Source organism: Parasteatoda tepidariorum, chromosome 1 (assembly GCF_982258835.1).
Source record: "Parasteatoda tepidariorum strain Cologne lab strain chromosome 1, Ptep-v5.0, whole genome shotgun sequence".
NCBI classification, from domain to species: domain Eukaryota; kingdom Metazoa; phylum Arthropoda; class Arachnida; order Araneae; family Theridiidae; genus Parasteatoda; species Parasteatoda tepidariorum.
Window position 1 is genome coordinate 3,117,409 of NC_141755.1, and position 24,848 is coordinate 3,142,256.

General features: G+C 28.1%; 1 protein-coding gene across 4 annotated transcripts in view; it reads left to right on the forward strand.

The window, feature by feature from the left end:
* Positions 1 to 557: 557 nt before the first annotated feature.
* The window catches only part of LOC107444345 (aldehyde dehydrogenase family 16 member A1), a 40,336-nt gene continuing 16,045 nt past the window's right edge, over positions 558 to 24,848 (forward strand). The window contains exons 1-9 of one of the 4 annotated variants that reach the window (XM_087158439.1): positions 558 to 654; positions 3,225 to 3,451; positions 10,615 to 10,784; positions 13,518 to 13,671; positions 17,460 to 17,694; positions 19,343 to 19,537; positions 19,620 to 19,700; positions 21,782 to 22,036; positions 23,427 to 23,563. In XM_087158439.1, coding sequence (XP_087014565.1) covers positions 3,276 to 3,451; positions 10,615 to 10,784; positions 13,518 to 13,671; positions 17,460 to 17,694; positions 19,343 to 19,537; positions 19,620 to 19,700; positions 21,782 to 22,036; positions 23,427 to 23,563 — 1,403 coding nt within the window. In that variant the 5' untranslated portion in view covers positions 558 to 654; positions 3,225 to 3,275. Of the gene's footprint in view, positions 853 to 1,758; positions 1,895 to 3,224; positions 3,452 to 10,614; positions 10,785 to 13,517; positions 13,672 to 17,459; positions 17,695 to 19,342; positions 19,538 to 19,619; positions 19,701 to 21,781; positions 22,037 to 23,426; positions 23,564 to 24,848 lie in introns of those variants that run through there. The other 3 variants (XM_087158435.1, XM_087158438.1, XM_087158436.1) reach the window with 3 other exon arrangements.

Below are 24,848 nucleotides of genomic sequence, written 5' to 3' on the forward strand. Positions count from 1 at the left end.
CGAGTTTCTCCACATTAATTGGAATGTTAATTAACGTAAAGTTAATTAAATATCTCACCGTATCACTCATCGTATTTGCTCATTATAATTCTTTCTCGTCTGCACCTTTTACTTATCTTGGTTTATTTTGTTTGTGTAATTTATTGTAATCATGATATATTTATGTTTTGTGTGCTTGGCAATTTCGGTGCATACTTCGTGCCTGTCTTTCTGTTAAGGAAGAAATACATTGTAAAGGATTGAAATCTTTCTGAAAGAATATATAATTCTTCACTTTAGAGAATTGGTACTTGACGGGCATGGCTTACTCGAAATAAACAGTTGCTAACGTAAACAAATTCCACATTTCAACAACCAATCAGGATCGAGATACCCGCAGTACGACACTAGCAGGTATCCCGTTCTGAATGTTTCTAAGAAATCCGAAATTTTTTTTTTTTGCACTATCTTGGTTTCAAATCAATTTCAGAAAGTAAATTTTTTAAAAATGTCCTTCTGATGACGTTAATGCGAGCGAACCACAGCGCAAATGCGAAATATAGCGTATTTTCATTTTTGTGAGAATGGTCCCTAAGCTATCTTGTGCTGATTCGCTTAAAATGAAGAATCGCTTCTAAACAATGAAAGCATGTTTGCAGTTTCGCACTTTGAACTGTAAACTGATTCTAAATATTACTTTACTAATTTTGAACTTTCATTATTTAAGTATTTTTAAAAATAGTGATTGATGAGAGTTAAATTTTGGTTAACATGAGTATTAGTATATCAAAAGAGCAGAGTGCTATTATTTCAGATTTATTCAAAACAATGAAAGAAGCATCGGTTTCCACCTCTCACAGCAATTTAGCTAAAGTTATTTTCCTTGATTTCTATCTTATTTAGTTGGACACTTTTTTGTGGTATTTCTTATATCGTTCATAAGTCGATTACATATTTTTTCCCATTAAAATGTCAATTAGTAAAGTTGGAATTACATGTCCAAGTGTTAACTGTGTCCCAAGCTGTTGTCTCTAAATTTAGATCAAGGAAGCAATTAATTCATTCGAGAAGACTTAAGAGATATACAATTAATGGTTGGAAGAAAAATTTAGACTCACCAGACTCATTAAATATATATATAAAAGAGTGTTTTCTTAGTTAAAGTACTTAATTTTTATATAACAGAATCTTATATTATAAATATGTTGTTTTAAACATTAAAAAATATCACGTACTATGCATTATAATTGGAAAAAATGATTGAAAGAATAGAAACCATAACATCTTTATTAAAGTTTATTTATTTATTTTTTTTTTGCATTGTAGCTCAAAGTTATTGCAAGACTTAGATACATATATATGTATACAGTGAAATAGTTTTAATATAAGTTCGAGGAGGGTGATTTCTGTATCCTGATCTGCGGCAGAATAATCTTGGCCTCGAGAAACTAAGAAAAACATCACAGAAAGGGACCAACTCGAAATGTTTTCCCACCCCCGGTCAAACATCTACATATTTTTTTAAAAAAATTTGCAAGTTTAAAATCTATTTGGCACCTTGCCGATTGTAGTTGGCGCAAACGATCACGATACGGAAATATCCCCGTTCGAGGGAGGTTATTGCCTATTAATATATATATTTCAAACATTTAAGTTACAAAAAAGTGAATAATGAAAACGTTTCTACATCCTATTTACCGTACAAGGGTTCTTTAATCAAGTAATGTTTAATTTCGGAGGGGGGTTTGTCCCCCAAACCCTCCTCTAAACTATGCCTCTGTATAATAGGCTTTAAAATATATAAATACATGTAATACTCAAATACAAGACTAGAGATAATCGGTCTAAGAATACTAAAATCTCTCTCAGATTACCGAAAAACATTAATAGTCTCCTATACAGATCCACAATTGATGTAAGTGAATGGTATGCTCTTTTGATTTTTAGTTTCATGCATTGGTCTGTGTTATTGTTACAAAATAGCTTTTTTCATAATTTACATTTTTTGAGTCGTAAATTTTCATTTAATTCACTTTATTAACTTTAAAAAAAATCTTAATAGATGCCTTTAAACAGACAATTGAAAATGTCTATGATAAGGACTAGTTATATTTTCTAGCTCTGTATGTATGTTTATATAGGTAGTAGTTGTGCGAAATGCATCATCTATCATCCTCAAAACCAACAACTTCCGTGTTGAAAGGTGCCAGACTGTCTACAAGAGAAAAGTCCCGGGATACTTAATAGACTTATTCCTTTCCTTAGAACGATCTAATTTTAGTCGTCAGTCTTTGTCCTGCAATGCTGCATGTAGGCAGCTCTCCGCTATCAATGTCATTGTTATACTTATTCTCCTTCCTTATTAAATTTGTCAAGTTTAATTCTTAAATTAATTATTGTCTTTTTTCATCTCTTGCTCCACAAATCACTACATATATATGTACAGATATTTGTGTGTGTATGTGTATACATTATATATGTATATGCTCATATGTAACATATATATATAAATCTGTATGTATGAAATAGTTTTGTTATACATTTAGCTTAAATTTAGTATTGGCCAGTAAAGTACAAATTTGTGTCGTGTTGTAACGGTACCTTGCAATTGTAAGGATATATTTCTAAATTTCATTCAGGGTGAACAAGATGGGAATAATAACTGTGAGTTAGCCTGTTTCGCTTTAAAATTTAAATTATAAATAATAGGAATAGGCCTTTTGTTTATGTATTTTTACTGAAGTATATGGCCAGGGCACACAGTGCCCAAGCAATGCAAGACTATGCTAGAATTACTCAAAAAGACAACTTTTTTCTTTTTTTAAAAAAAAGCAACTGGTTTTTATTTAAGCAACAAAAAAAAAAAAAAAAAAACTGCTGTATTTAAAAGTTTGACTTTTATTGGTTTTTTTATTTTTTACTCTAATTAATGTCCGTGTATTTACACTTTCATTTTCCAATTCAGTCTGAGCTGTTTTTAAAATTGCTCCTAATTAAATATTTTTCAAAAATTATTTATTAATCATTAATTAAATCATTAGTTTTCTGTAAAGCTACGATTTGGAATAAAATATTTTTAAACTTGTGCTAAATTACTATTGTACTTATAATAATATTTAACAGTAAAACCTTTTGAAAAAATTGAAGACATTTACTTTATTTAAAACCTTTACAATTTTTACTGAAAAGAAGTTATGTTGACTTTTAAATGTTGGAAAGTGCAATATTTATATTAATATTTGTAGCAATGGCTTGAAACATGTGGCTGTATTACTGGATTTGTTGATGGAAAATGGATGCCCCTTGCAAGTTCTGAAGAAGAAACTGTTGACATAGAAATCACAAAAGGACTTTCAGCTACGGTAAAATGGGCTTCATCTGATGAATTAGAAGCAGTTGTTGAAAATTCCCAGGAAGGATTCAAGAGATGGAGACAATATGAGGCAGGAGACAAGTCTAAAGTACTTTATAGGTATAAAACTCTGCTAATCTTACCTTTTGTTATTTATTATAGATTTGTTTTTATAAAAATGTTATTTATTTTATCTTCATTACAAAACCGTATCTACCAACTCTCCTATAGTTTCTGGCAGATTACTGAATTTTGCTAGTTTGTTCTGGTTTAATTAAAAATCCTTCTAATTTCCCTATATTTTAAAAATGTCTTAAAATTGAAAAAAGTAGATTTTTTTTACTCAGCTTATTGCTTGCTTCAAAATTCAAACAAGTTATACTTCTAAATGATGAATCATCTTACTTAGAAGTTTCTCTGTTATCTTACTTAGAAGTTCTTCTTTTTAAAATACTTTCAAAAAAAAAATTTTTTTTTTTTAAAAAACATAGACTTCTTTTTTAGTTTGATAAAAAAATATTTTATAGCTTTTTAAAATGAATTTAACTTCTACTATTAGTAAAAAATTTAATAAAAATTTTCATTGCCAAAAGATTGCCATTTTAACACGGTTCCCACGGTACTTGAAAAACCTTGAAAGTCCTTGAATTTGGTTGAAAAAAATCAGGGCCCCAGAAAGTCCTTGAATTCTGCCATAGGATACTTGAAAAGTACTTGATTTTTTAGAAATTAAAATACTACTAATTTTTCTTGCAAAAAAGTAATGAAAAAAAAATATATAAATTCAAAGGAAAATTATAGAAATTCTAACTATGCAATTTTTAATGCTTGAAGTGAAAAGGGGTTAAAGAAGATGCAAAACTTTTCTCTCCTAGATTTTTCAGACCAGATTGTTGTTCATATCTCTGATGTTTTGAAAGCTGAAACTTCTAGCAAACTTGAGATTTTTTAGTCATAGTTTTGCGAATGATATATAGGGTTTAATTGATTTCGAAACATGTTTAATGTGTTGACTTCATTTTTACGACAGGTTAATATTGTTGTCCTATTTGTTCTTTTAATTTATGTAAGAAGGATAATTAATTTTGTATCATTTACAATCAAATTTTTACATTCAGTTTTTACTGCTAATACAGGGTTCCCACGGTCCTTGAGAGTCCTTGAAAGTCCTTGAATTTTTTTTCGCTAAATTTAGGTCCTTGAAAGTGCTTGAAAAACATCTTAGGTCCTTGAATTTGTCCAATACTGCCGGCGGCCCTTTTTATAAAACACCCGTGGATCTTTCTCGTTCTTTCTGTTTTGTTCTCGAGGTCTCTCACGTGGTTTTTAACACCACCGTTTCTAACCGGGCCTAGCGTCTTGGTGTCTGCCAAGCGCGCGGAGCACAGCAGACAATCAATGCGTTCGGGGCGAGACTCCACTTCATCTTCTGTCGCATATTGGCGATCGAAATGGGCTGCAGGTGGCGTAGAGCAGAATTCTTTTCCTATGGCAACACTTCACATGCTTTCCCCATTAGCGTGTGGAAAGTCATAGAGGAAGGAAGTACGTCAGTTTCTCTCTTGATTTTCATATAGATTAAAATCTTTTAACTTGAAAAACTATATGGAACTGAAAACTACATTAAACATAGTTCTAAAGAAAAGTATCACGGAAATTTTTAAAAATATTTTTATTAAGTAAAAAGGAAAAATATTAAAAAAAGGGAAAATATTGTAGTACATTCCTATGAAACTGAAAAGAGGAGGAGAAGGAAGGGAGAAGGGCTAAAGGCATGAAACCGGTCTCTCCCCAGATGGCGTATTCGAGTGTTGCAATCGCGAATGCTTAGATCTTCTTTTTTCTTATCGAAACTGGAATACTCTCGAATTTCGTAACAATATGAACCTTGTAGTTTTCAATAAATTTGCCGTTTTACCATCCGCACTTGTCCTTACGTTTGCGTCATTTCAAAACTTTATTGTAAAGCATATTCGCAAAGGCACGGATTCGTATTTGTGTTATGTAGTTTAGACTAGTTATGCCTGGGAAGTGCTATTTTAATCCCCAATGGATGGATAATCAAGCTTATAAAGAATGGATTTTATCGATGTGCGAAAAGAAGTTCAGAGCCAAGTGCCGATTATGCAGGAAGGAGATCGATATCGCGAAAATGGAAGAATCTGCTCTGAAATCACACATCAAAGAAAGGTAAAACAAAAAAGCAGTCTCATGCCCTGAGTTCTCTTTTTTCAAAGACATCAACATCTAATTCATCTGGTGTAAATACTCCTTCAACATCGTGTGCCCCATGTGAAACAGAAACTTTAGTGGCCGAGGTAACATTGTCTTCTTATCTGGTCAAAATGAATGTGCTTGATGCTGAAATTCTCTGGAGTCTGAAGTGCATCACTAGTAATTATTCATGTAACTTCTGTGAAGGGATTAGTAAATTGTTTTCCAAAATGTTTGCTGATAGCTGTACAGCGAGACAATTTTTTTGTAGTGCCACAAAGTGAGCCTATTTGGGCTCCTTTGGATTGGCACTATACTTCAAAGGGATTCTTATAAATGAGCTGAAGAATGTTGATTGCTACACTGTACTCTTTGATGAGACGTTAAATCAGTCTCTACAATCTAAGCAGATGGACATTATGGTAAGGAATTGATAATAAAGTTTGCACTAAGTATCTTACCTCCCAATTTATGGGTCATGGAACTGCAGAAAATATTTTGTCCTCTTTTTACAAATGCATGGATGATGGTTAAAAGCTCTCTAAAATGCTTCAATTATCCATGGATGGACCCTATGTCAATTGGAAATTCTATTAGAAGCTTCAGTGTGAATTAAAAGAGAAATATTCCCACCAGGTCATATTCATTGGCAGTTGTGGATTACACATAACGAATAATGCTTTTAAACATGGTGAAAATGGGATATGTTCCTTCTAATTTTTATTTTCAGAAAGAATTGTTGCTGCATAACATTTAGAGAAGGTTGTGTAAATTATGGATAAATAGTTTCAGAAATGATGTTTAATAGAGGAGAGGAGGGGGTTATGGAATAGTCATGGAATATGGAATACCTGAGATTTAGCTCTGTCTTTCATGCAGCCTTCACATGGAAATACACAGGATTAAAGGATTTCACCATTAACACCTCATTACTATTAGTTATAGATTGTGCTGAAAATGATTTTGTGAATTAATATGTAAAACCAGTAGGGTTGTTTTTAAAAAAATATAAATTTTAGTCCATAATACATATACTCTCTTCTCTCTATTTAGGCAAAGCATTTAGGTATTATATTTGAAATTAATTATTGCCACAACAAGCATTGTTGCTTCTAGTAAAATAGAGGAGAATAATTTTTAAAATTTGTTCTTAGATTAAGGTCCTTGAAAATTTTGTTGAGGTCCTTGAGAAGTCCTGGAAAGTCCTTGAATTTCAATCTCATCATAGAGTGGGAACCCTGTAATAAATAAAGTTTAGTCCTACAGGTTTCATTGATTATGAATAAACATCGTGATTCACATTAAACTGATTCTTGATTTATGGATCAGAAATTCACATAAAATGTTCTACGAATTGTGGTTTAACTGAAAGTGATCAATGAATCACATATCGAATATTACTTTAAAGTGATTTGCAAATTACTCATCAGGATTTGTATTAAGGTATTTTATAAATCACATCATGATTCACATTAAAGTTATTTATCAATCATGCCTCACGATTCTTATTCTAGTAGTTTACAAATCACGCATTGCGATTCGCAAAAGAGAAATTTAAGAATTACCACCCACAATTCTCATCAAAATGATTTTAGAATCACACATATCTGTCCTATATTAAACACCTTTCGAATCACAAATTGCAATTTGTGAAAATTAGGCATATTCACAAAATTCACATTTTATGGATATATTTTAAAGGAAATAAAGCTTGGCAAGTCTTAGTTATCTGTAAAATATTGTTCTACTATAGATTTTATTATGTTCAAAATGCGTTACTGATATTCTTAAGTAAGAACATAGAAAATTTGATATTAAAATTGAAACAGATATGTTAAATAGATATATTTTGATAATTTATCTAATTATATACATTTCCTGTAACCTAAAATTTGATCGAACATATTAAAAAAAGTATTTATATTTTAAAAATCGTGCAATTACACAAACTTTATCAATTATTTACTATGCTTGTTTAATGTAATATGCATTACTCATTCATTCAGTTTCATTAATTCTAATTCATTTGTCATGAAAAGTTTCACTGATGCTAGTTTTAAATGTTGGCTAGTATCCTGTGTCAATTGGAGTTTTTTTTTTTTTTTTTTGGTTAATTGGAATTTTTTAAAGTAATTTGAAACAGCAATGTAACTATCAACCATTCGTATTATTAGCTGATAAATTTAATAAATAATTTTTTGTTGTTGTCAAATAAGCATTATGATTTAAAAATATACAATTTCTGCTTCTACATAATTGTAAAATCTGGTTGACATGTACAACAATAATATATAACAATAATAATAACAAACAATAGCGTATAACAATAATATCGAATAGATCCTTGAAAAATTTGATTTTAGGTCCTTGAAAAGTCCTTGAATCTTTTTTAAAAGATTGAGTGGGAACCCTGTTTAAGGAAATAGATTTTATACATAATTAAACTAAATAGTTTTCTTAAGTGTATTTTGTTTAGTTTATAGGATGTTCAATATAATATTCTTTATAAGCCCAAATCTGTCTGAGTTTTAACGACTTCTCAAAACTATTAATCCTGAGTTTGCGTTAGTATGGAAATGTTCAAGCAAAAGGCTGAACTACATCCTTGAGTTGAATAAATCAATTAATCATCGTAATTTTGAGATTGTGAATGGCATCAAGTTATTTGCATTATTCCTATGGGATGATGTAGTTTACCATCCTGATAGAAACTTATTCCCAAAGAGGAATACAGAAACAAACACCACTTTTGGTTTGAAATGATAACATCTAATGATGTCTGTTCTACCGTAAAGTGCTCGACTTCGTGTGCAGGTCGTCAGGCTACCGAAGCGGGGGTACCATCCCCTCTGCAAAGGATCAAAATTGTGATGGCATGTCTTTAGATCATCCTCAGGGGTGTTTCCCAGACCGTCGCCAATCGCCTATCCTGCAGCTCTAGTGCGACGTAAATTAACTACAACAACAATCATCTAATGATGTTATCAATTAGTGAGATATATGGGACATACAGGTTTCTCATTTTTCTTTCAAAGACTATCGTAAATAAAATTTACTTTTTATATGAAGTAAAATATTTTTACTCTTTTTTAATTAAAAGAATAAAAACAAAATATTAATATTTTTTTCTTATCAAATTAGATGTAATAAAATAAATCCTTGAAGGGAAAAGAAGTTACTCTCTTTTATCAAATCTTCAAACCAAGAGATATAACTACTTAAAAACTTAGCTGTAACATTTAAAACTATAATTACTATTTATTATAAGTAAATAATTTATTATTAATATATAATTTATTATTAATATATAATTTATTATTAATATATAATTTATTATTAATATATAATTTATTATTAATAAATAATTTATCATGAATAAATAATTTATTATTAATATATGATTTATTATTAATAAATTATTTATTATTAATAAATAATTTATCATGAATAAATAATTTATTATTAATTAATAATTTATTATAAATAAATAATTTATTATTGTTAATAATTTCATCTGACATCTGAATCGGCTGTGATATTTTTTAAACTAACTGCCTCAATGGTGATTCTTTATTCTTCACTTACTATAAAAAAACTAGCTTTTAATGTGACTAGTATGTTAAATTTTTCTAACTTTTTTGAGAAGACTCAGTGTGTATAGATAGAATAGAATTTATTTCTAATTAATCTAGTTTTTCGCTGATTCAAAATTGTACTTTCATTCCCTTGTGATAAACAAATGGAAGTTACTGTTAAAATTTTAAAAGAATATTTTACTGATTTAAATTATTGTAATACTTGTTACTAAATTTTTTCCCCGAAGTAATGTTTCTATAGAGTAAGAAAAAGACTTTATTTTCATCAAATTTTACTTTTATTTAAAATAATAATAAATTCTAAAATATTTTAGAGTTTGCATATTAACTTTATTGCTATACTAAACAAATTAACAAAGTAAAAGTAAAGTTTACTTCATATATATGTTTTTATAAGTAAAAATTATTTTTAGTTCTATATGAATTTATATAAACAAAATTTGCTCATACTATTAAAATAATTTTAAATGTAGAGAACTGAATACGATTTCAATGATTCCATTTTTAACTTAAAAAATAGTTAAAATTAGCTAAATAGTTAAAACTTGTAATCATTACAAGTTTTAAAATTGATATTTCTTTTAATTGATTAGGACAGATTTTTGCCAAAAATGAGAATTTTTTAAATCAAAAAATTTTTGTAAAGCTTTAATTTTAAATTTTTTATAGCTAAAAAAAAACTAGAATAGAATTTTTTATTAAATTAAAAATACGACAGTACAGCTATTTATGCAAAGTTAAAATGTTTCATAGGTTATAAATTATAATTGTATAAAAAATTTTAATTTAAAAAGATCTTTATAATTTTTTTTATCAAAATTGAAACTAAAATTTATGCTTTCTGTCTTCACTGGGGATTGTACCCTCGACCTCAGGGTTTTAATCTCTCAACCTCTTGGTAATTTAAACGACCTGTGGTTAATTTAAAATCTGTCTTAAATTTAATTAACTTTAAATTCCTTTCATTATCTGAAAAAATCTTTATAGTGTATTTTAGGAAAAGACATACTGTTGGTAGAATGCATCTTAGAATAATCAACTCGAATATTATTTACTTAGAATTTAAATGAAGAAATTGAAGAGTGTGAGTCTTTGATTGTCATGTTAGGAACAGAAAAATTCCGCAAAAACTAGGACTACACCAACTACTAGTACCACGAATGGAGCGTAGTAATGCTTCGTCGCTTTTCAAGGCTCTTTTGGCCTGAGTAGTTTGTCTTGTACTATGTATCTTTGCCTATTTTATTGGTTTCTATCAGTGATGGATCCTCGATTTATTTCAAGTGGATAGATAATTGAAGTGACGTCGGCTTAGATATCTCTGTGAGATAATATCAAAATAATATATTAACACAAATGGTTATTTACTATTTTATTGACTTGGATAAATAGTGTATTTTCATGATTTATTTGCCACCAATCTGTAAGTGTATATTATTTCAAATTTGTAACTAATATAATAACTGATTTCAGAGTATCTGAATACATTGAACAGCAAAGTAAACTGCTAAATGCCATTGACAGTTTGACTAAATATGGACGTTTAAGAGAAAAATATAATGTGCCATATCTCATTGACTCTTTTAATTATTATGCTGCATTAGTTGGTGATAAAGATCTTTCTGAAGAATGGAAACCAACTGGTAAAGTATTTGCATAATTACAATTAAATATAGTCTTATTAGTTCTTTGTTTTTTAATTTATTTCTTTTATGGTTATTTTAATAAAGAAAAAGGCATAAACAAATGCCTGACAAAAAAAATTTCTGGTTTGAAGGTCTCCACTAGTTTATTTTTGCTTAAAGCCAATATTTTCAAACTCATGATTTTGTTTTTATTGAAACATAAGAGTAACAATATGAATTTTTTATCATTCATAAAATATTCGCATTCTATCATTTGATTCAGTTAAATTTTAGGGCAATATTGCTTAGAATAATTTAGGTTTTGATTTTTTTAAAGAAGAGGCATAGTTGCCTGATTTTCAAATAAATAACTAATTTGTCAACCTTGATTCGGTTATATATTTATTCGGTTATTACAGTAACCCACAAGATTCGGTTACTGTATCCAAAGAAAAAAAGTACAGCGCACCCTGTTTTAACTATTAACACCCATTAATTAAGTAATATTATTACAGAGAAGCCAGAAATAAATGTTCTTTTATATTGTGATTATTGTCTTATGAAATGATTAATTTCTTTAAAATGAAGTTGAATAATTCTTTGTTAAATGCCTGCATATAATGTTGAAACAATTTTTTGCCAAAAAAAAAACGCATAGTTTAAATAAAAATTTAATGATTAAAATATTGAATTTTCTTTTTAAAAAATAATTAGAAATGATACTTTTTAGGAAAGTACTGTGTTCGATTTAGGAAACCAGAGATTTTCTTTCACTAAGTTTCAAATTTAAGAACAAAGATCATCAATGGTTCATGCTGCTAACTCAAAAAACTATAAAAATCTATTTGCTGCATTGTCAGGCTATTCCAAGGACCTGCTTTATTCTATTTATGATATTACTTTTGTATTGTTTTATATATTTAATTCATTTTTAAGTAGTTGATAACAGAAATAAACAGCATTTCAGATTCTGATTTATTTTTAAATATGCTTGATGTAGCATTTTCTGTATTGGACCTTATTTCCATTTAGTTTTCAAAATAACCACCATTTTAGATTACATTGTGATGCAATTTTAGGACAAAAAATAATTGATACCTGAAGAATTATTTTCATTGGAAAGTTAAGACATTGCAACAGAAAACCTTGTGTCATAGTCATTCAAGTCAGCAGCATCAACTGTTGACAAAATTTGCAATTTAAAAATTTAATGAGAATAAACAATTTGTTTCCCAAGCAAAATGCAGCAATCTTTATAAATTTTTCTCCTTTTTTTTCTTGAGCTAATTTTTTAAATTGTAAGTCATTGTTAGGATGTTGAATAATTTCCTGAATTTGGTTTAGATTTTTGGATACTTAAATTGTTAGTAAATGTAAAGAAGTAATATACATAATTTAAAATATTCCTTTATATTGTATTTAAAATTTTATTTGCTTTTTTTTAATTGATAATGATTTTAATATTAATAGTTAAATTTTTTGGACTATAAAAAAATTACTTTTTTTTTTAGTTTGTATGGATATTTAACTATAAATACATATAAAAAAAAAATTTCATAAAAGTAATTTTTCAAATTTTTTATTTTACTTATTTAGTAGATCCTATTGAAATTAAGCTAATGAAACTGTTATATAAATATCATAAAACTTGAATTATTAGGAATTCTGATTATGCTAGGTCCATAATAAAGATTTAAAATTTTGCTATATTGTGATATCTGTATATAGGGTTTTAGAATTCTGCCATTCCAACAGCTGTTGTTCTTTCAGAGATTATATTTGAGTTATTGAATCACACATTTAAACTAAACCCTGTATTTTGCCTGCTAATTGTTTAGATTTCCATAGTTTTTTTTTAATTTTTTTTTATTCCTTTTTAGAAATATTTCTATTAAGCACCTTTTTGTTTTTAAGGAGTTGGAAAATTTCATAGGATTCAAATTTCATATTACTGAATTTCAGATTAGTAGTGTTATATTGTAGTTTATTATAATGGAATCGTCATTTTAAATTGGACATACAAATCCCCCCCCCCTCAGTCCTAATGCCAAGAATTTCAGATTGAATGAATATTTGCTAATGGGAAGAGATCCAAAATTTGGCAAGTTATCGATGCATAATATAGCCACACAAAAAAAAAACACTGCATTATCAATAGTAAATTATTAACTACTAAATCACCAAAAAGGTTGTTAGAATCCTATATCCAAAACATTTTTGTGGCTAGAGAAGTAATATAGCTTAAAAAAATAGAACTAAAATTTTTTTTTGATAATGGATTTAGTTGCAGCAGTAAATTAAGAGTTATACACTTGTATTGAATAAAAGAGTTTGTTAGATTGATTGTTAAGAAAAGAAATGGTTTGTATTCTCTTTTTATAAAATGGGATAAAAATTTTATAATTTATTAGTTTAATTATAACAGGGTTAAGAATGATTAATGAAATTAAATTTAGGAAATTAAATGAATTTTAAAAGCTAGGAAATATGTAATGCCTATAATAGCATCACAACCCTCAAAGTCTAGCAACATCTCTCGTCATAATAATCTCCCTTTATCCTCTATTTTCCACCCCCCCCCCAAAGGTGCAAATATAGGTTATATATTTTCTCTTTATTTTGTTTGATTTATTACGGTAATTTTGGGTTCATTCAAAGCTTTATGTATGCTTCCAGCTCTTGTGCCATTAAATTCTACAGTTAATCCATCAATCATAACTGTTTTAATAATCTGCTTGATTTTGTTTCCAGGTGTTGTTTGTATTATATGCGATAATGATACTTTGGTGTCAAGTCTTTGGGTATTAAGTGCTGTCCTTGCTTCGGGGAATGCAGCGATATGTTTAGTGGACTGCAAAGAAAATTTAAGTGCTTTTTTATTAGCTCAACTATGTGATTCTGCAGGGTAAGGCAAATCTTAATTTAAATTAGCACATATTTTGTCATAGAGTTATTTAACTGTTTTAAATATATTATTTAAAATTATGTCCCATAAGAAATCAAGCTTTGTTAATGAATTATGTAATGTGGTAGAGGAAGCGTTATGCGACAGTGATGATTTTGTAAATATTGACAAGAACATTGATTGTCAAAAGAATAATTTAAATATTGACTACAGAGAAAATTTAAGTGCTTTTTTATTAGCACAACTGTGATTCTGCAGGGTAGGGCATAATTTTTTTGCCATATTTCATAAAATTAATTGTTTGAAGTATATTGATTAAAATAATATCCCATAAAAAATCAAGCTTTTTAACTGAATTACGTAATGTGCTGGAGAAGGTCTGATCCATGTTGAGTGTTTTGTAAACATGGACCAGTATATAGAATCTCTAAAGAGCAATATGGAAGAATTTGTTGAAATAATAGCAAATAATGTTGTCAAGAGTGATTATGAAGAAACCAATACTCAATTGATACTTTCCAAAAAAGAACTAAAAGGGAAAACTTTGGTGTGACGGTAAAAATTATTGAGGAACTGAGAAATTTTTATCGATCCGAAAATGATGAAATTGGTGTAAAAATCCTAAATGATTTAAACATGTATTATGAAGATATAGTAAGTCGCAACCACGTGCAACAAACTTTTATCACGGTTTTTTTTCTGTCTGGATAAATATAAAACAGAAATTTGTATATACATATCAAATTTCTTCATCTATTCTTTTTTACAATAAATATAATTTTGTTGTGTTTAAATAAATGTCAATATAAATAATTAATATCGATTATTTAATTATTTCTATTTAATGGCAGTCATTCTAAAATAATTTATGGCGTCAACCTTATATATTGGTGTACCCTTCCTCTTTTTTCAGTCTCAAGAGTTTACATTAAGATTTGAAATTTCCTTTTATGTGATTATTTTTATCCATCAGCCTATTTTTATTCACTTTGAATTCTGGATATAGGGAGCGTAGCGTTTTTTAAAAGTGCTTATTTTTGGTTTATGTTTTTTTAAAAGCCCTTAAAGGTGCTTTTTTTTATTCGAGATTTGTAAAAAGAGCTTAATTTTCTATCTTTTAAAGAGATATTTTTCTTTGCCATGTCGATTGTCGTTCTAAATTGCCAAAAATGCATGATTTTCACAATTATCTCTGCAGTATTTATCAGAAACTAGTTATTTTATCATGATTATGTAAAGTTTTTGAAATTTTTTTTTTTTTAATTTTATTGATTTTATGTTTACAAATTAAGAACTTTAAATGATAGAAAAAAAAAAAAATTTTATTACTGCACAGATCCTCAGACGTGCCAACTCTCCCGCATTTTGCGGGAGTCTCCCGAATTTTGAGTTATTCTCCCGCCCTCCGGAATTGATTAAAAAAACTCCCGAATTTTACTGCAATCGACGGCCAAACTCAAAATTACCTAATTTTTCCGCAATTGCGGAAGTTTTGTTTTTCTTTCAGGGTGAATTCCATCCCCTCTTATCGAACTACCATCTGCCTGAGGCGTAGTTGCACGTGCTTTATTTTTCCCTCCTCTTCAACGTTACCCCTCTTTAACACTTCTACTTCACCCACCCCCTTACACTGGGATTCGTAGGAATCTTCGTGCTGAGTTGAATGCGATGACGTCATATGACGATATCGAGTGACGTCCGTGCGTACAGGGGTGGGGAAACTCGTACTCTCGATTGTTATAATTGATATTGTATCTTTCTGTTTTTATAGTTTTCAATTCGTATTTTACCACGGTTGGCAACAAACTTGTAAACTAGCAACGTGATATTCATTATTCGCTTAGTCTTCGTATATTAAAAATTTTTTTTTTCCAAGGATGTCTAAGTAGAAACGGAAGTATGCAACCAATTTCAAAAAATCATGTACCAATGACTTTAGCAAGACTTAATTGCGAAGAGCTACATCTGCATCTTTTTTTTTTATGCATACAGTAGAGAACCATTTATGCGGTATCCAGATAATCCGGCAAAAAGTTTCGCTCGTTTCTCCCGCCATTTTGAACTAAAACGATATGGAAAAAAAAAAGTGGAAATTGGACTCATCCTTGAGTAGAGGAAAATGTGACAAAGGGGAGAATTTTTCCCCCCGTTTACCCAGAGAAACGTCATTTCTTCTGCGACCTTGAAGATTTTAGATCTTTATTTTCTCCTTTAGGCCGTCAATCGAACTCAGAGGAGTGGCATGCTGATTTCGTGTTCTGTTTGATTTACGAGGGGGTGGGGAAAATGCATTGCACATGCATATCAGTAAACAGAAGAGGAATGAGAAAAATATATTTATCTATTTGACATTGATTAATAAAAAATAAAAAAATTTTCCTTTTGAATAAATTCTGATTCTTTGGAAGTGCGGTACCATTCGCAAGTTTTTCTTGATGTCGAATCGCACCTGCTTTAATTAAAAGTAGTGTTTTTATTAAAAAAAATAAAAGGAAAATTGTTTATTAATTTAAACATACAATTAATTTATGAAGTAGATTGCAGTTTTGTTTTTCTGATTCCACTACGTTTGATTTTTTTTTTCCTTTTCCTGATAAATTTCGCACTCAATAAATTATTTTTATTCCTAAATTTTATCATTAGTTTTTTTTTTTTTTTTATAAATTTCATTGATCTTGCCTTGATCCAGGTTTTAATATTTATGCTAGTGCCGTTTTTTAACTATCGTTTCGGATCGATAATTTTCAAGTGTTGTTTTTATTTAGATTAATAAGTTTTCCTTTTAAGCTTGTTTTTCTTGTCTAAACTTGCTAATTTTTTTATTCTTTTATATGTTATTTTTCTACAATTTTTTTCCTTTTTCAATTTAGGAGTGCTCTTTTTTTTTTCTCTTACTTTAAAATGTGTTTACACTTTTTCCTTGTAATTTGGGCTCGATAAAACATCGATTAACGACACTTTTTGGTCGATCCAGAAAACCGGGAAATTAAGTCATCCGGGATGGCGATGGTCCCGAGCATTCCGGTTAATTGATTCTCTATTTTACAGACATTAGTATTATTATACATTAGTATTGAATTGGTTTTTTAAAATAAAATAGTTCTTCAATTTGTTTATTTTTTAAAAGTTTTTGTTCATTTTTATTACAGTGTCAAGGGTTTTTGAATAATGTTTTATTAAGGAAATGGTATTTATTTTTTAAATAAAGAGTATCTACCTAATATAATTTTGTTTCTAAATCTGTGTTTAATTATTTTATTTCTATTTAATATTTTTCCACAATTTGTGCTCTATTAGTGTGTAAAATTTCTTGCATTCTTATATTTAATAAATTTTTTACTTAAAATTCCTTAGAAGTGTCAAATATTGCATACCGTGCGCCTTTTTTTATCCCTCCTGAAATCTCCTGAATTCTTGTTAAGGAAACTCCTGAATGTTAATTTTGCTAGGTTGGCACGTCTGGATCCTAATTATAATCGTTTTTTATTTTTTTATTTTTTTTTTTGGAAAGCTTCTAAAAAAAAATTTTGAGTGCTTAAAAAGTACTTAAAAGGTGCTTATTTTTTGCTGAAAAATCTGGCTATAATCCATCTCAATTGCAAATAATATGGAGTAAATTAGGGCTTATGAATGCTGCATTAATAGCTTTACATGTAATCATTGGATATAATTCTTAGATAGTAAAATTGCTGTAAATTTTAAAATTATTAATTAGAAAGTTACAGTTATTATTTTGTTTATAAACTTCATATAATAAGTTTTTAGTTTTTATTTTTTTTCTCTAACAGATTGCCTGCAGGAGCTTTTAATGTGATTTCTTGCAAAGTTTCATCATTGTCAAGTTTTCCCAATGTAGATAAAATTATTTTAAAACACAAAACGTTTCTCTCTGGATCCATAAGTAAAAATATTCCTTGTGAAATCATTCCCAACCAATGGCCATCTGTAATTATATACGAAAGTGCCGATCTCGATGCAGCCATATCAAGTATACTAGAAATTATACAAATTTTCGATGTGAAGGTACTTTTGTATGTTTAATTGATTTTACAAATATACTATTTTAAATCAAGTTAGTGTTCAATATTATGAGTTTTAACTGTTATAATCAAATGTACTGTTTTTATGCTTTCAAAGTGAGAGATAAAAGCATAAATTGTTTTCCTTTTTTTTTTTTAAACCATTTCTACCTACTGCTCCATATTTCTAAAAATGCAATGTAAGCTCACAGGAATTTTTTAATTCCATAAACTATGTTAAGAATTTTTTTTTAATAATAACACTGTTTAAAATAAAAAAAATGGAACTTCCATTTAAATTATGAAAGTCTATTTTCTTTATAGTGCTATATATTACCTATAATTTTCATGCTCAGTTCTGAAATTGCATCTAAGTTCTCAGGAATTTTTTTACATAATAATTATTTTATGCATTAATTTCATTTTAACTTTTTATCAATAACAGTAATTATCAAACATTCAATTAATGGTGTAACTATTTGTATTTTTAAGTCTGATTCAAAAATGATTTTTCACAATGTCTGGAAGAAAAAAGTGTTGACATGATTTCATTATTTGTTACTTAATTAATATTCAACAAATATATTTATAAATACTATTCTAGGAGTACTTTTTTTTATTGTAGTCACATAATTTTAGATGACAATAACATCATGACACTTTGCTCTTTTTGATAATTTTTTGTGAGCTACTCCAATTCTGTTGGAATTTTCTAATAAAACAAAAAGTGGCTTTAAAGAGTTTTTATTTTATTTTCTTTAAAAAAGTCTTCATAATAATAAGTCTTAATAATTCTTTTCCAACTAAAATCAAAATAGTTAATGCAATGTACAAAATATATAAATGAAAATTTTTTAATTTGGGCATTAATGTAAAAAATTCTGCTATGTCAATATCATGATTTTTATCCATTGCTAAGTTTGCTACCAATCAAATTTTCGAAATCGAAACGCCTACAATGGTCTGATTAAAGTTCTTGTGATTTAGTATTAGATTTCAATTTTCAATACTTAGTATTGTTAATTTGTGATAATTTAAGCATTAAATATGATAAAATTGTATATTTTTATACAATTTTCAAAATATATGCAAATAAATACAGATTTCCATAGACATATACTTGCATCTAAGTTGCTGACTCTAACTCTGAAAAAATTTAATTTACATCTGGAACTGATTCAAATTTACTTAAGATATAAATAAATTGTGCGTTCATCTGCAAAATAATAATAGAATTTTTTCAAGCAGCTGGGTGAACCCCATATCTATTTCTGTAGCTTTTGGATCCCAATTTGTGATGTGTCTAGTGTGACCTTTTGCCACCAGTTATATTTCTAAATAAATTCAGTTCGACTACAGTTTGTTTGACTGCCAAGCAGTTAGTCTAATTAAACTATTATATCTGGAAATAGCAGAGTCAGATAACTTATAATCAGGCTTTACACTACCATGGTCACAGTGTATAGGAAAAAAAATTATACTTGAAAGATTTTTGAGTGAGTTAAATTTTGTAAGTGAGATTAAAATATTTATTTTTTACAAATACCTAAAAGAATTCTTAAAAAATAATCTCAATGTATCATAATGTTGATTTTGAAACTTAAAATCTGTTGTTATAAGAGTTGTACTAATTCTCAAAATATTAATTCCAGGAACCATGGCCCATTTGTAAAATCTATCTTCAAGAATCAATTCAGAAAAAATTTGTTAAACTATTAACACTGAAAGTATGTGGCTCATTTGGTGACCATATAGACTGTAGACCACCATTTTACATTATGAGCAGTGAAGCAACGGTTGCACAGGTGCAAAATTTACTGTTGGGGTATACTGCAGATGAATTATTTGTAAGTACATTTTCAAATCTTACGAGTAAAAAATAAAATCAATATTTTTTATATAAAAATAGTTGAACTTCTTAAATTTCAGAGTGTTAGTAAATGTAATATAACTGAAGAAGGAGACCAATATGTCCCAGCTGCCATAATGAATTTCAATTCTGGTCTTAAGGTATTTACATCTTTACTTAATCTTTTGACGATTGAAAAATAAAATTGTGTTTTATTTATTAATTTATTTACAATAAAACTGTCAGTCTGTGCCACCAGGTTCTTTTTAGATAATGATATGGGTATAGGTAATTTTATTTTGTAACCGTCATAGAACAACTGACCCAATTTTGGGTTTATGACTACTAATGTTCAACTCTGTAGCCTTGTAATTTTGAACCAAATACAGAAGACAACGGAACACTGGAGCGTTGCACTGAAAAGGAAAACCACAAAAACTTCCCACGGTAGTCTGGTGGCAAGAGGACTCTTAACTCATGATCTGATATTTTGTGTCAGTGCGAGCCAGGTGCAGATTTCGTATCAACCAGCCATCGCTGGAATTCGAACCTGGTTCACCTCATTAGAAAGAGAATGCTATATCCCCTGAGCCACCATGACTTGTATATAGGTAATGAAAAACTGATTGTTTCTTGCAAAAGTAATAACTTTAATGACATGGAAATAATAACTATTTACATTTGTTCTATATTTTATGTAGCCCAAGAGTTTGGTAATAATTTCTATCACTTTAACCTATGAATTTCCTCACATTCTGAAATAGGCCATTATTCACAATCCCTCAAAGAGATTCAAATGAATAAAATTCTGCTGTATTTAGTTTAAAGACTTATCTAGCTCAGCCAAAAAAAGTTTGTATGTACTAATCTCCTCATCTTGATTCTTAAACAGATTCTTCTCAGAGTTGCTTTATTTTATTATTTATTTATTTAATACTAAATCAATAATAATATTCATCAATAATAACTAAATCAATAATAACAGCAAGAAACAGTTGCACTAATTTTCATACGAATAGATTCCGGATTTTAAAATTTTGAACTTTTATTCACCACTATCTGGCACTATTAGCAGAATTGTATATCAAATGAAGTAGCATTTTTTTTTAATAAACCATAATAATGTAAAAATCTTATGCTCCAAGTTTCGTAGCCTCTTTATTCATTGCTTCATGTGTTAATAACCCCCAAATACATTTTCCTTGATGTATATGTTTTGAAGACGAAGGTATGTTAATAAATTCAGGTTTAAAAAATTTAAGCGTTTATGTAAAATAATGCTGTTTCAACATGCAGTACTTACTCGCATAATTTTCTATTATTTTAGACTTTTTTGCAGTTTGCCTTGACTGATAGTAGTATAACTTTTGTAATTTTAATTTTTGTACTTTGAATGTCATTTATTGAATGTTACTTAGTTGCAAAAAACATCCCCCGTTGTGTTTTTGGTAAAATATTTTGTAATTCATGTGTAATCTGTATTTTAGTTTCATTAACCTTTATTGAAATTGTGTTTCTTGTTTAAGTCTTGCATTTATTGATGTCAATAAATTTAATATTATATTGTGTAAAAAAAAAAATAATATTTTTTTACTGCCAAAAATGTAGTTAAATTCCTAAATATTTCTTGAAGAAGAAAAAAAATCTTTAAATGTATGGAACAAGGTCTTGCTTTTTATTGCTCTTTTTTTTAACGTATTAAAAATGTATCAGACTTTTGCCCAAAAAAATTTCATGTATAATAACTAATAATAAATTTTTTCGTAAAGTTTAACATTGTTAAAAAGTTGGGGAAAAAACAAATTTGTATAATTTATTTATTTAGCAAAAATTTTAGAAAATATAAAATTTTTTTAAATGAAAGATAAAGTTTCCAGGCACAATTTTTTATGCATATATTAATTTTGTAAACATAATTATTATTAAGGTACAAAATGCTATTGAAAAATTGTAACTTGGAAATTATTAAATTAACATCAAACATCTTTTGACTCACTTTTCTTATGCCATAAACATTCAATATCTAAAGCTATTATCTAATTAATCACTTTAAATGACTTCTAGAAGTAGGGGAAAATATAAACATTACATATTAGTTTAAATTTAAATGTAGTGTCCTAGATTGGAAGAAAATTCAATTTTTTTTAAATCTCATCTGTGATGAACAGAGCCTTTTATTTGTGCTGCAAAATTTTTCTCATTAACTCTTATTCCAAAATTATTTATCAGTATTTCATTTTAGGACCAAAATGTACGATGTGGCCCAGGAGTGTATATTGAACAGTTTCGCACTGTTAAAGAATCCATTGCTATGTTCAATCAAAATAAGAAACATTCAAATGTTAGCATCTGGTGTGAGGAAATGTTCCTATCCCTAGAAGCAGCTAGTAAATTGAAATCGAGGACTGTTTGGGTTAATTGTCAAAATATATATTCACCCTCCATTTCAAATGGTTCTCTTTATTTAAGCGGAAATTCAAATATTGGAGGCAAAGAAGTAAGCATTTTTTTAAGTGTTTTTCAAAAATTTTATATATTTCTTCATGCATTTGAATATGAGTATTTGACTGAAAAATAGTTTTCATTTTTTGATCGCTTGTAACTCTTTTGCGTAGGGGTGCACAGTGTGCATTCTGGGTGGCCTATTTGGACCTTTGAAAAATTATTTCCTTCCAATCAAAAGTTAATTTAAACAACAAAAAGAAAAAAGCTGCATAATTAGCATGAGAAAATTGTATAACTTTTTATGTGTTAATTTCATTCAGGGATCTGTCCAGGCCGAATTTTGCTACCGTTTAGCGGTACCTTTACAAATTCAATTTCACAGGAAAAACGGTAGTTTCACAAATTCAATTTTAAGAAAAACGGTAGTTTCACAAAATATTTTTTCTTAAAATTTTATTTTTGTATCCCTTAAGAAACGATCAATCCACATTTTTACCATATTTTTGTGTTGAATTTTAAATATAACTTTTAATTTTTCACAAATTTTGTCTAAATTTTCACAAAATAGCTACCTCTCAGAAAAACCTAGACAGACCCCTGTCATTAAACTGTAAATAAATTTTTTTTGCACACATCAGAACGATTTATTTCACCAGAACATGTTCAACACAAACATAGTTAACAAATTTAATTTGACAATAATTGGTGTAAGTATCTCATATGCATTAGAAACATTATAAAATTTATTTTTGAACGGGGAAATTTAGAAACTTGCTATAATTTAATTTGATTAAAAAAGACTAAGTGTGCAAAACTTTATTTGTTTTTTTATATCGGAAATATGTATACATATGCGAAAATATTGTAAGTAAGCTGCTCATGCATTGCATGAGCAGCATACTTTAAAGTATCTTTAAAATTTTGTTGTTATTCCCCTTAGAAAGTTGTGCATAATTCTTTAAATACCTGTCGTAGTGATCTTTTTTGTTTCTGTAATGTAAATAAGTTATTGCTTTTAAGTTTGTAAAATACTGAACTATTTTTTATATATTTTTTCTTGTTTATTTTAAAATACTATATATTTTGAAATTTGTTTCGTGATGAAACTTTATTTTAAAAATATAGGGCAAGAGTCTTACTTGATTTATGATCCTTTAATGAGGGTTATTTTTCATGAAATTTTTTTTTGCTGTCACATAGCAAAAATTTATATTTTAATTTAATACTTTAAGAACAAATATAGCCATTGCAAAAAAAAAAGCTTTTTTTTTCTTCAAATAAAGTAACACAAAGTGTTTTTTTATTAATGGTATATGCTCTATTCTTAACAGTAAACACTAATCTTTATTTTAATAACATTTTTAGAACAAAATTCATTTCCATGCTTTTTAAATTTAATTAGTTGCATGCTGTTTTTATTAATAATAAAATAAATGTTCCAGGGAGTTTTCAGTCATCTCTTGTGTTTAGAGAAAGATGAAAATGGCTCCAAAAATATTGATTCTAATAAAATTCAATCTTATGGCTCTGAAGCTCCAAGTTCAAGTATTATTCCATTAAAAAATAATGACGGGAAAAAGTTAGTGGTTTATTTATCTATTAATTTTTTCCTTTACTTTTCAAAAATTTAGCAAATTACTGAATTTATTGCTTGTGGACTTACTTTTTACCATCTTCAATTTTTACATCCATTTTATGATACTTAAACGTGGACTTAAAACTTATCATAGTTGTTTTTAGTACTCTGAATAAATAGTTTTCAAATTTTATTTGTTAAGATTGATTACTCATCTTAATTAAAATACTTTCTCACAAATATGTGAAATCATTAAACTATATTTTAATTTTCTTAATAATTAGGTTATATTTATTGATGTACAGTGCCCCAAAAATAAATAAAACGGGTCACCCTAAATAACTTTTGATCTAATCATTGGATTTTCATGTTTTAAAACTCAATCTAAGTGGTTCAAGAGAATGACCTCGAATATGCTAATTAATTAGTGCAGACTATATTTTAATTTAAGAAATCAAACACAAAAACATACTTTCTCTTTTTTTTCCAATGGATTCAGATTTCTGACCTCCCAAATATAGGGGGTTGCTGCAATCTGTGAAATATGAACTCCTGGCCAAACACCAGGCGAGTGATTTAAATTTTGGACTACTTAATGTTAATTTTACTTTTTCCGTATTTGTCATACCCCGAGAACTTTTTAAGTGAATTGAAAAATTTTTGCACAAAATTATAAAATTAGTTTTTCCAAAGATAATTCCATACAAAAAATAAATTTTAAGAAATATTTATTGTTTTTTGTTATTCTGGTTAAATAACAGTCGAAAAAGTTTTGAATTGTAAAGATTTTTTGCATCATTTTAAAGATTGCAATTTTAAATGGCAAAATACAAAATTTGTGTGAAAGCGGTTCAATATTTCCAAATAAATTAAATTTTGAAAAAGTTACATTTTTAAAATTCGATTTCTCAGGAACTATTTGACTGATTTTGCTCAAATTTTGTATTTTGCCATGTAAAACTGCATTCTTTAAAATGATGTAAAAAATTTTATAGCTTACGATTCAAACATTTTTCGACTGTTACTAAATAAAATAATAAACATTTATTGAAAGTCATATTTTGCATGGAGTTGTCTTTGGATAAATGGATTTTACAATTGATTATATTTAAATTCGAATCCGTCGAAAAAAGTTTCGTTTGTTTAGAAAAAGTGCGTTTTTATGTAAGATTTCTTAACTTAAAATATCGTCTGCACAAATTAGTTGGCATATTTGAAGTCACCCTCTCAAACCATAAGACTGTGTCCTAGAAAGTGAATATCCGATCATTAGAAAGTTATTTAGGGG